This window comes from Platichthys flesus, chromosome 7, assembly GCF_949316205.1.
Source record: "Platichthys flesus chromosome 7, fPlaFle2.1, whole genome shotgun sequence".
Classification (NCBI taxonomy): Eukaryota; Metazoa; Chordata; class Actinopteri; order Pleuronectiformes; family Pleuronectidae; genus Platichthys; species Platichthys flesus.
Genome location: NC_084951.1, coordinates 27205041 through 27217540, shown reverse-complemented (window position 1 = coordinate 27217540; position 12500 = coordinate 27205041). Strand labels below are relative to the sequence as shown.

General features: G+C 43.9%; 1 protein-coding gene across 1 annotated transcript in view; it reads right to left on the bottom strand.

Annotated features, from left to right (window-relative positions):
- LOC133956429 (PDZ domain-containing protein 4-like) overlaps nucleotides 1-12500 on the bottom strand; it is a 25720-nt gene that overhangs the window by 8521 nt on the left and 4699 nt on the right. The window contains exons 2-7 of the mRNA XM_062391452.1: nucleotides 5154-5207; nucleotides 4509-4611; nucleotides 3709-3940; nucleotides 3511-3595; nucleotides 2227-2325; nucleotides 1981-2043 (exon numbers count right to left, since the gene is read on the bottom strand). Coding sequence (XP_062247436.1) covers nucleotides 1981-2043; nucleotides 2227-2325; nucleotides 3511-3595; nucleotides 3709-3940; nucleotides 4509-4611; nucleotides 5154-5207 — 636 coding nt within the window. The remainder of the gene's footprint in view (nucleotides 1-1980; nucleotides 2044-2226; nucleotides 2326-3510; nucleotides 3596-3708; nucleotides 3941-4508; nucleotides 4612-5153; nucleotides 5208-12500) is intronic.

The window sequence follows — 12500 nt, the reverse complement described above, 5'->3', positions numbered from 1 at the left end:
ACAAAGTGAGACAGAGTGAAGACGTGTCTCACCTGAACAGAGAGGACAAAGTGAGACAGAGTGAAGACGTGTCTCACGTGAACAGAGAGGACAAAGTGAGACAGAGTGAAGACGTGTCTCACGTGAACAGAGAGGACAAAGTGAGACAGAGTGAAGACGTGTCTCACCTGAACAGAGAGGACAAAGTGAGACAGAGTGAAGACGTGTCTCACCTGAACAGAGAGGACAAAGTGAGACAGAGTGAAGACGTGTCTCACCTGAACAGAGAGGACAAAGTGAGACAGAGTGAAGACGTGTCTCACATGAACAGAGAGGACAAAGAGAGACAGAGTGAAGACGTGTCTCACGTGAACAGAGAGGACAAAGTGAGACAGAGTGAAGACGTGTCTCACGTGAACAGAGAGTACATGTTTGACACGTGAAGACACAACATGTATGACGCCTGTCACACGGCTGTCGGGTTTGTGTTTGTACGTTTTGTGTGTTCCTCAAACTCACGGGGAGACAACACGTCTGTCCAGATGTCTTTTCTCTAACTGGTGACTGGTGTCATGGGAACTGGTCGAGTCCGGTTACCATGGCGATACCCATCGCTGCTGGGCTATTCTTATCACATCTCCAACTGGAGCTTTTCTATCAGAGTGTGTCTGTGTGTGTGTGTGTGTGTGTGTGTGTGTGTGTGATTTATTTAAACCAATAATAATGTGCTGCATCTTCTTTAATCTACAAATTGCTTTTATGAAAAATCTGTTTCAATTTGAATTCACACAATAAGTGTTTTTTACGATTTGTCCCAGAAGAGTGAAACCATTGAACCATCAACGTGAAGCAGTTTGAATCTGGACGAGCAGCACACGTCCACTGGTTTACTTCCTGGATTTAAAAACCAGTACAACACAAACTGAATCAATCACTTCACTGGGTGAACACAGCAGCTGCACCAGAAACCAGTAAGGAAACAAAAACCTCTCAGAACCTTATATTCTCCTGTGTCATCATCTGTCACTTGTGGACTAATCACAAAAAGATCTTTGATAAACATGAAGAGTGTGACAAACGTCTGTTTGATGTTTTCTGTCTGAAACACACTGAACCAGTTGAGTCCAGTTTTATCAGATTTAAATTCTTTAAACTTTGTGAAAACAAATCGAGGAAACACGAGGTCCTGGAGTCACGTCTGTATGTTCATGAAAACCTGAGTATTTTAGAAGTGACAGTTTCATGAGTCAGCTGAGATGGAGTGACACTGCCCCCCCCCCCCCAACCCACTCCATCTCTCCATCTATTTTTAGGGCAGCAGTAACCGGGAACCTGACGGCTCTCTCTGATTGGACGACGCCAGGGATTCAGGTATAAATGTGCATAGTTTGATTTGAATCTATTTGGGACCCTGAAGGCGTCAGAGGAAGAGTTTGTGTTTCCAGGAGAAGCTTTGATCTGAGCTGAAGGTCGACAGTCATCATGAGAACTGAGAGGATTCTTTTCATCACTCGTCTGAATGAAGCTAAAGGAAAAGTCATCGAGTGATTGACAAGAGTTTCAACCTCAGTGAAAGTCGATTCATGTTTTCTTTATGGAAAAAGGTGAAAGTAAAAGACAATTAACCACCAGGTCATTAATCATCCAGTGGCAGTTAATGGACTTTTATTTATAGTTCAGGGTTAAGTTACTTTTTCTTTATCTGAGTTGCAGTTACTGGTGATTTTTCAAATTAACAGGTTATATTAAAATGATCTATTTCAAATTCCTTTTTCGATCAAAATACAGAGATGGTTTGAAAGAAGGTTTTCAAACTGAAACACAGAAGTGTGGAAGCAGCCTTTTTTTTTATTTAAGCCTGACTTTTATAATAATAAATCACTTACAGGAGCGGCCCTCCTGAAGGTATTTTATTTTGACACTGCTGATAATAACGTCTCTCACTCGACTGCAGGACTCTGAAGTTGTTTCTTCTCTTACGTCTCTGAAGTGTTTGTGTACCTGTAATATTCGGTCGCCCTCTCGGATTCGTCCATTTTTAGCTGCGATGCTGTTTGGATTAACCTGAGTAGAGATGGGGAGAGAGAGAGAGAGAGAGAGAGAGAGAGAGAGAGAGAGAGAGAGAGAGAGAGAGAGAGAAGACTCATCAGACTGCATCAGGCCACAGACGAGTGAACACATCAACGAGTCAGTTTGAGGTTAATGGAGAAGGAAGAGGAGAAGGAAGAGGATGTCTCCTGTGGTCACCTCTCCCACGTAGATCCCCAGGTCCTCCTCGTCCTCCGTCCTGTAGCACACGGTCAGACCCAGCTTCTCCTGCTGACTGGACTTGTACAGCTCCACCTCCTGCAGGAGGAAGAGGAGGAAGAGTTGGTGGTTTATGATGAGGAGCGCAGGTCTTTCCCGGCTCCTGTCACCTGGGAGGTGCCTCAAGGCTCAGCTCTCGGGCCCATCGTATCTCTCCTCTACGACAGAATCAGAATCTGTTTCTTCTCATGTGGTAAATCCTGTTGTTGTGTTGAGATGACTTTAACCATTTTTGAAACTGTGCATGTGCTGTAAAATAATAGCGTAAATGATGCTTTATGTTTAAATTTGATTTGAATTAAAATTAGAGAACAAGCTGGAGAACAGAGGAGCTGCCGGTCAAACGCAGCGAAAACTAATTCTAGATCCAGCAACTGATTAATTTTGACGTCATAAGAGACAAATGAAATAAAGGATGTTATCGTAGAAAGAAAAACAAGGTAATTTATCTTGATATAATGATGGTGTGATTGAGAAAAAAACAGAGGGAGGGAGAGAGCAAGCAGAGGAAAGACGGAGCATGAAGCAGAAAAGGTGGAAGAGGAGGAGGAGGAGGAGGAGGAGGAGGAGGAAGTCTCTGTGTTAAGAGTTTCCACTTTACTGACTTCTATAATGATCTCAGGAAGCAGCAGTGAACCAGTGGAGCAGAGACAAAAAGCCTCATTCAGCTGAAACTCGTCCATTAAGCTGTTATTTTGCTGCACAAGCAGAAATGCATCGTTTTCATTTCTTCAGTTTCAGTTTGTCCTTATTTCAGTGATCCCTCAATCCGCCCTCCTCACGTTTCCATCCCTTTGTCCTCCTTTCTTTTGCTTTCTTCCTTCTGGATTAGTTTACATATTTGATTTATCATCTTCTCATGCTGTTACTCCCTTCCCCTCCGCTTCCCATTTCTTCATTTCTCACCCCTCCTCTTTTCAAACCTTCTACCAGCAGGAATGTTTCACAGGTTCCTGAGGGGCCGGCATCGAACCCCCGAGAGACACTGATATCACATCTTATAATGCTTCTCTTATTATTCAGATTATAAATTGAACACACACAATAAAGTTAAGTGTGAACCTCCACCACCATCACACACACACACACACACACACACACTTTATTATATTATTATATTATTAAATTATTATATTATTCCAGGCATGTTTATCAGTCACTTCCTTGTTACTTTGTTCATTTGCTGTTTCACAGGGTCACAAAGTGACCTGAGGACGTCCTCACCTCGTACTCCAGGTCATCCTGTCTGTCCACCTCATGATGAGACACGTCAAAGTAGTCGTTGGGGTCATTGTACTCGAACACACAGCTGGGGGGGGGGGGGGGGGGGGGGACAGAAATCAGTCACAGTCCTGTCCACACATTCTTCATATCTAGAGATTTTCATTTCTTAGTCATTGGAAGACAAAGGTGGAGACGTACAACTCATTGATCCCGTACGGCCCCCCGAGGTGAGGGAGGGGAGGGGAGGGGGGAGGAGGGGGAGGGGAGGAGGAGCCTCCTCGGCCGTGGTGGTGGTGGTGGTGACCTCTGCTCCTCCCCATCGTCATGACGCTCTGGAAGCTGAGGTCCGTCTGCGTGGCGCTGTCCATGCAGTCAGGGATGGCTACCATGGTAACAGAGGAGATGGAGGTGCTGCCACACACGATGGTACCTGGGGGGGGGGGGGGGGGGGGGCACAGTGTTCACATCTGGTTGTTTGTCTGTGAGCATGATTCACAAACCTGTTTGAAACCCGAGCAGCAGTGAACACAATGTTCTGACTTGTTCTTATGTGTTTGTTTGACTGAATAAAGGTTTAAAATGTCAAATAGAAAAGAAAAAGAACAAATAGAAAAGATAAAGAACAAATAGAAAAGATAAAGAACAAATAGAAAAGATAAATTGCTGCAGTCACATCAGGAGAGATGGTAAAAGTCAAGTGATCCCACAAAATGATTTGATTTTTAGAAGAAAGCCTCTGGATATAAAAGAAAAGTGAGCTCAGCTGGAAACTAGAGAAAGAGAAACCAGATGAAAAGATGGGAGGAGGAGGAGGAGGAGTGATGAAGAGGGAGCGTGGGAAAGACGAGGAAGAAGCAGCTCAGGTGGGAAGTGATGAAGAGAGATGATATTAAAGGATGAGAGGAAACGGAGGAATCCTGTGAGACAGCAACACTTCACAGAGAGAACCGAGCTCGTGTGAAGTCAGAGGAGATGAAAGAAAACAAGACGTGATTTACCTTTCCTCCTGTGACCCTTACGCACCGAGCCGGGCGGCTGCAAAGCCTCCTGGGAGTTTTGCGGCCTGTCTAGTGGTGGCTGAGAGGTTCTCCGACCTCTGACCTGAGGATGGGAGGAGATCTGTAATTTATGGATTCTAAATCAAATCCAAATTAAACGTATGAGGCAGAACCAGCTTCGTACTGATGAGTCAGCTTTTCTTCAGCTGAGGGCGATGAACAAGAAATATTCAAATTGTGCTGAATCAGGAGTTTGAGGAACGGGGGGGGGGGGGGTCTTTAAATAGTGGGCTGCAGGAGAGAGCTCCACTAATGTCAAGGCATCTGACGGTTTGTCCTCTGCAGGAGTCGAGTCAGAAGAGTTCAGGACGTCTGAAGCGTCTTTACCATCTGAAGCAGGTTCAAGCCTGAGAAATATAATAACTCAAGGTCGGAGGCGGTGTTGACTCTACTGAAGCCTGGATATTACCCATGATCCTCTGCTTCCTGAACCTGAAGAGCTGCATCTGTAGCAGATCCAACAAACTCTGTTCAGAATTCTTCAGGTTTTGAAGTGTCTGAGGAGATGTTCTCCACCCATCTCCAGCTGGATGGGAGCAGAACCTTATGAGAGATGAGAGGAGGCAGATGGAGGAGGAGTCCTACCTTCATGTCTCCATGGCGGTCCATCGGTCTCAGGGAGCTGCTCCATCCTTTCTGCTGCAGACACAGAAACCAACATGAGTTAGAACACATTGTGTCTGTAGATATTGGTGATGCTCAGGTGCAGGTTTTTGTGTTTTTGAGGAGCGAGCAGGAGCCGGACTTTTCCCTCAGGAGGTGGAGGAGACCAAACCTGAGGTAACAGTAACACAAACACTGTGTTGTCGTCTCACAACTCATTTCGAGTCTTTCTCTCATGACGGAAACCAAAGCAAATTCCTGTTTGAAGCTACATGTGACCGAGTGGCGAGCACGCTCAGGGCATGTCAGGTGACAGGCAGCCAGTGCCTTGCTCAAAGGCACAAACTGTCTGTGGAGCAGGAGCTGAATTAAAGTGACGCCTGTGGCCTCTGGTCCAATCAGCTGCTCGTGACTGGTTCAGAAGAGACCAGCCGCCAGCGACGCTCATTAGCATAAATATAATAACTGAGAGAGACTCTGGGGCAAGAGGAACAGAAACACCTGCTAGGAAATGAACAGGCAGGTAATTATTAATGAGAATGTGCTTCTTCTGGTGTGTGTGTGTGTGTGTGTGTGTGTGTGTGTGTGTGTGGTAGCATAAATACTCAGAATTGTTTTTATTATTATGTTTTAATATTGGAAACATCACATGTCAAGTTAATGTCTGTGGAAACATGCAGGAGGCCTCTGAACGTTCAGGCTCACCTGCTACTGCCACACCGCACACACACACACACACACACACTGGCTCATGAATACTTGCATGGTTGCACACAAACGCACACCTTTTTTCCCCCCTTTGTCTCAGAGCTTATTGTTATGCATTACATGTTCTCTGCAGGTTGTGATTGTGTGTGTTTCTGTGTGTGTGTGTTTCTGTGTGTGTGTGTGTGTGTGTGTGTGTTTGTGTCAGTAAACATAAGACAGTCAATACTCAGTCAATAACCACAGCTGATCAGGCCTGTTGTGACCTGGTCAGTGATTGTGTGTTTCATCTGCTATTAAATAGGTCTGTGTGTGTTTGTGTGTGTGTGTGTCTGTGTGTGTGTGTTTTAGAGAGTTGCTTCTCTTTGCTCCTGAATTGTCTCCTTCATGGTTTTGTTTGTCAGTGCTTTGAGAGAAGAGGTTTGGTTGTTGTGTCTGGTTTAGAGTCGACTGAGCTCAACACGTCCTCAGAGTTCAGCTGTTTGGTTTCAGCTCACAGCTCAAACAGGAAGTCTTCTGTTTGTCAACACAACACTTTACTGAAGAGTCCCAGGTGAGACATCTGAGAGGAGATGTTTCCTTCACCCTGAAGCAGCATGAGCGTGAGGAGAAGAGCTGGAGCTCAGGAGAGTAAGAGCACAGTTTGAGAACAAGCATCTGAACATGAAATCCACAAGTCCTGCTCTGGACCTGAGAGACCTCCCTCTTAAAGAGACCAGATTCTAATTCTGCAGTTTCCCTCGTTGTGTTTTACAAGCAGGTTTATCTCAGATCGAATTGACGGTAACAGCCTTGATTCTAGAGGCTGTGCTTGTAACTGTGTGTGTCTGTGTGCAGACAGAGGATGAGCAGCGTTCACAGATGGCAACAACAGGTTTAAGATTCACTACACAAGAATCATTGTGTTTGTTTGTCTGCGTGCAACAATTTCCCTGTGCACGAAAACGACTCCATCCCCCACTCCCTGCTGTGCTGCTGCTCATTATTCTGCTGTGTGTGTGTGTGTGTGTGTGTGTGTGTGTGAGTGTGTTACACGCCAACAATAAGGGTCCCGACTGTGCTCCGCCACATAAGCCTGACAGAAATCACAGCTAAGTGAAGTGTGAAATTAATAAGCGAACGTGAGAGAAGAGCTGACGTTTCTTTTGGCTGCAGCGACTCGACAACGCTGCAGCTTTGTGTTTGTGTTTGTGTTTGTGTTTGTGTTTGTGTTTGTGTGTGTGTTTGTGTTTGTGTTTGTGTTTGTGTTTGTGTTTGTGTGTGTGTGTGTGTTTGTGTTGTGATGACACGCTGTGTTTTCACAGTGACGACGGATTATTGATCCCGAGCTCTGTGACCGTCACACTGAGTTTTGAATTGCAGCGACTGGAGGCTTCATGGTAACAGCTGAGCATCGACCGTGGTCCAGTGTGTTCACTTCATGATGTTCCACAGTGTCGAGTCATGGATTCATCTCTGATCAATGGACCATGAGAGAAGGGACTCAAATCAAATATGTTAATACAACAGTAAACGGTTTTAATCACCAGCTCATTAAAGTGCACAGAGGGCGGGCGGCCTCTAGAGGGGGTCGTGTTGTTCATCACTTTATGATTATTGTTTTTAATTTAAATGATAATTAATCGTATACAGAGAATTTGTTGTTTTCAGACCGACTCCTTCTTCATTTCTCATCCACGATGTTATTGTGGCACAAGATGAAAAGTCAGGATTGTTGACGTTAGTAAAATGATCCTCTGGGGATCATGAACGTCTGTGATGAGTTCAAACAGACGACACACCCTCTGGGTTCTAAACCAGAAACGTCTCCTGCACAAAACTGTTTCTCATCAACACGTGAACATATGGAACCGAGTGTGTTTCTTTTTATTGTCGTGTTCTGTTGTCGCCGTGTGTTCGGTCTGTCGGAGTCTTCATCAGCTTCACCTCCCGGGGCTTCAACAGGCCTCTCCGCCCGGCTCATTAAGAATTTACTGCTTACACACACACACACATCCAGCACATCTATCCACACACACACACACATCCAGCACATCTATCCACACACACACACACACACACACACACACACACACACACACACACACACACAGTTCTACATCAACACTCTTCTCTCCTCTAACATTTATCTCTTTCACTCACATACACCCCCCATAGTGCATGAACACACACACACACACACACACACACACACACACACTAAGGGGAGAGAGATGGGACACTGGATCCATTTTTCATTTCCAGAGCATTGAGGGCGAAGCACAGATTCTATAATCAAGCCCGGGGGAGGCCGGGGGGGGCGGGGGAGGGAAAGAGAGGGAGCGGTCAGAGAGAGGGAGCGAGGGAGAAAGAGGACGAGAATCCAGACGATGGAGGAAGGAGAAGCAGGAGGATGAAAAGTCTGAGCTCCTGATGAAGAGAAGTGGAAACTACAGAGACAGTTTCTCCTGACACAGTGTGTTTCTACTCTTCTGCTGCACAAAGGAGAGATCAACATGTAACACACATGTATCTCAACACAAATATATATATATAATATAATACAATGTGCTGATATCGTGACGTTAAGGAGACTTAGATAATTTGGATTTGTGTTAAATCGGAGGAAACAGAATTCCACAGAAACACGTTCTGAGCCTTAATAATAGGTTTTGACTCTGTCACTTTTAATCCTCGTGCCTGAAAACACAAATCACCACCAACAGGAAGTGTTTGGTGGTGATTTGCATAAAGAGCTCGGCTACTGACGAGAATCAGTGAAGAACAACGATGTTTTACTCTGGGAGCTGAGGAAGGAGGTCATGTGACAGGAGCCGGACCAATCAGAGAAGGCCACATCGTGATCAAAAAGACACAACTAAATTACCCAGGATTCCTAAGACTGCACGTTTCGTGTTGTTTAAAGTTGTTTAAAGTTTAATGGATATAAAACACACAAGAACCCGGCAACACAATAAAATCTATATTTTGTCTCATTAACCATCAGGTCCATCTGTTGGTGTTAAAACTGAAAAGTTTATTTTTACAAGATGATTAAATGTCTAAAACTAATCTTTCTGCACAAAGTGAATCTCATTATTTCTGCTCTTCAGATATTTAAAATGATATATTTATACTCGCCGCCCCACCACACTGACTGCCTCCCCCTCCCCCCTCCCCCACCTGTGATTACACAGCCACACAGGGAGATAATGTGGTGAATTGATTTCTATTCTTTCATTAGTTGAGCCCCTGGAGACGAACCGGCTCATTTAAAGTGTGACTCTTGAAACTAATGAACATAATAAGACATGAAATGAATAAACATGAAAGGAAAGACGCAGATAGATGAAAGAGTAAATAAACAAATAAAGAGATAAAAAATATATGAATAATGAACGTTAATGAAGAATGTCGGGGTTGTTTCAGGACCAGAATTATAAAAAACACAAAGTGCGACTGTGTGTCTCAAATATCTGCAGAAAGAACCAGATTCAATCAAACTGGTCCAATCTGTCATTTTGCTCAAATCGTAGTTACACAACGAGCTGTTACACAACGAGCTGCTCACGAATCCTGTGGACAATATTTCCCAGAATGCACCAAACAAACACTGAAGCTTTTCTTCATTTCAGTCATCACAAAGATCTACAGCTGCCACCAAGAGAAGAGAGGGAACACGGAGGAGAGGGAGAGTGTGTAGCTCACACAAAACACACACCTCATTTCAAAAGAAAGAACAACACACTCACACACACAAACACTTAACTATGATTCATAATCCACATTAATATTTCATAGGTTCCACTGATGCTTCTGTCAGAGCTGAGTTTCATCCACAACATTTAGTTCAACAACAACAACAACAACAACAACTACACATTTGAGACCCTGTGTGAACATGTGTTGTTTAGGATCCTGAGGTTTTAAGTGTGAGAGAATGTTTGGGTTTTATTTCCTCTATTGAAGAGTTTAGTCTTTCTGGTTGCTCTCACTCTAACAGCTCTCACTTTAACAGCTCTCACCCTCACAGCTCTCACTCTCAGCCCTGTGCTCTCACTCTAACAGCTCTCACTCTAACAGCTCTCACTCTCAGCCCTGTGCTCTCACTCTAACAGCTCTCACTCTAACAGCTCTCACTCTCAGCCCTGTGCTCTCACTCTTACAGCTCTCACTCTAACAGCTCTCACTCTAACAGCTCTCACTTTAACAGCTCTCACCCTAACAGCTCTCACTCTCAGCCCTGTGCTCTCACTCTAACAGCTCTCACTCTCAGCCCTGCGCTCTCACTCTAACAGCTCTCACTCTAACAGCTCTCACTCTCAGCCCTGCGCTCTCACTCTAACAGCTCTCACTCTCAGCCCTGTGCTCTCACTCTAACAGCCTCTGCTTGAGCTCAACTCTGCACTTGCTCCTGAGACGTCGGTTTCTCCTCCGATCTCCGTCGAAGGTGTCGTGTTGACAGCTGAGATGGCCCCGCCCTCATCGTGACCCCGGGGGAATTAACCGATGCTGTTTTCGACCGGCGGGAAACGAACTGTTGACGAGATGTAAACTCATCAAATTCCATTTATCTCAAAATGTGTGTGGACAAATGAAAAAACGGCTCAAACGTGACAAAGGCTGTGTTGAGATATGAAAACACACACACACGTGTCTGAAGAGTCGTTTCACTAACGCAGCAGTAATTCTGTTTCTCAATGTGTCAATCAAATGTCTCATATTCAGATCCACTTCCATCTCAGTCCACTCGTCACTCAAAGTCAATGTCAGGCATTCCAACACGCCAGTGATTCTTTTTCATGTTGAGGGGAATCCAGCTCAGCCGGTTCATCTGAGCACATCAGTCATTTGAACTGTGGGTTATTAGCTTTCAGCTGAAAGAGACGGGAGCTGCCACACTGACGGTTTCACTCAACACATTATTCAGCCGCTTATTCTCAGTCGTGTCCATTATGGAAATCCACTCGGCTCGCTGTGAAACATAAACATGTATCACTGCACATAATGATGTTAAAGAGTCAGAATAAACACCATTATGCCTTTATTAACTGGTGTTACTGTGTTTAATGGGCAGTAAGAATCAAAACATTAAATCATTCATTATCTTTATAAGTATTAGAAATCGACCATTAGTCCATCGCCTCATTCCAAGCAGCTCCGTTTCTCCTGAGTCAGATAAATAAATCCTGAGTTATTTATTTACAGAGCTGCTGTAAATGTCTTTGACTCTGAAGCGTTCAGACGTGTCCACGTTGTGTTTGGACGCTTCTGAAATCTGCATAAAGACGTTTGTGTGACTGCGTCGCCCTGAGACACGATAAGAATATCAACACACAGATTACCTCCATGTGTGTGTTTAAGATTCATAACCGCTCACACACATGTCATCAAGCCCCCTCCGGGTTTGTGTGATGATGTGAAACCAGGTTATGGGCGACAGAGTCTCACGGCTGCTGCTCAACAAACAGGTTTGTCTACACGATGCTTTTGTGAGATGAACATTTAATTATTGAGACATTAAAGTTATTCAATAAAATCAGTTCATGAATAAAACTAAGAAACAATTCAACGTGTTTACAAACGTCATTAACTGTCACGTCTGAATCATCCTCATGAATATGTATCATGCTGATGGTTGACATCACAACACATTATAATCCTAACAGATAAACAATAGAGTCATTATTAATAATAAATACAATAACTTTCGCTGAAAGGTTGAAAAAATAAATGTTATTTCATCAGATGTTTGTCTGTGAACTGTTAAAACAAGATGTCGTTTGTTCAAGACGAAAAATAATATAATTTATTTAATCGAAGACCAAACACCCTTAAATTTGTTTTAATATTTGAACCATGAAAACACATGTCCTGATCTAATCAGGAATTACATGAACCCATCCAAACAAATAGATTATTTTGCCTCAATGTCACTAAACCACGAGTTGAGCTGCTTCCTGCTGCCTACTGACGAAAAGCATGAAAACACAATAACACAATGATAAGGGAAATCAAAATAATGTGTAAACCTGTGACCCACAACTCAGACCGACACACAAGTTCAAGCGTTTAAAATTAGACAAATGAGGAGAGAATGAAAATCAGCTCGACATGGAGTTTATCTGAGAGTTGTCAAAACTCCATTAGTCTTAACGAGCTGCCGGCTCATTAGTCGTCAGCAGCGACACAACAACCCTCCGTTTGTTTTCAGCTCTGATGCTAACAGGCTGCACCGACACTGCTGCACCACAAGGGGCGGTGTGGAGAACGTTACACACGTTTAGACGCTTTTAATTTAATCGATTGAGCAACAGGAAAGTAACTTGACTCCATTTACACCAGGAAATGAAATGAATTTACATCCAGATGTGATTTTAACCTGAAGACATTTAAGGTTTAACAGATTCCAAATATAATATCTGGTGTAAGTGAGGTTTAGCTTAGCTTAGCTTAGCTTAGCATAAAGACTGGAGCTAGATGGGAACAGTTGATCTGAATCTCTTCAAAGTTCACTGAGGTTTTTCAGTGGATCCACTGATGTGACGAGAGCTGGAGTCAGTGTGGATTAAAACCAGCTGTAAATGTAATCAGATTACATTGATATGGATGCAAGATCCATTTCAATGCAGGAGGGAATGGTGA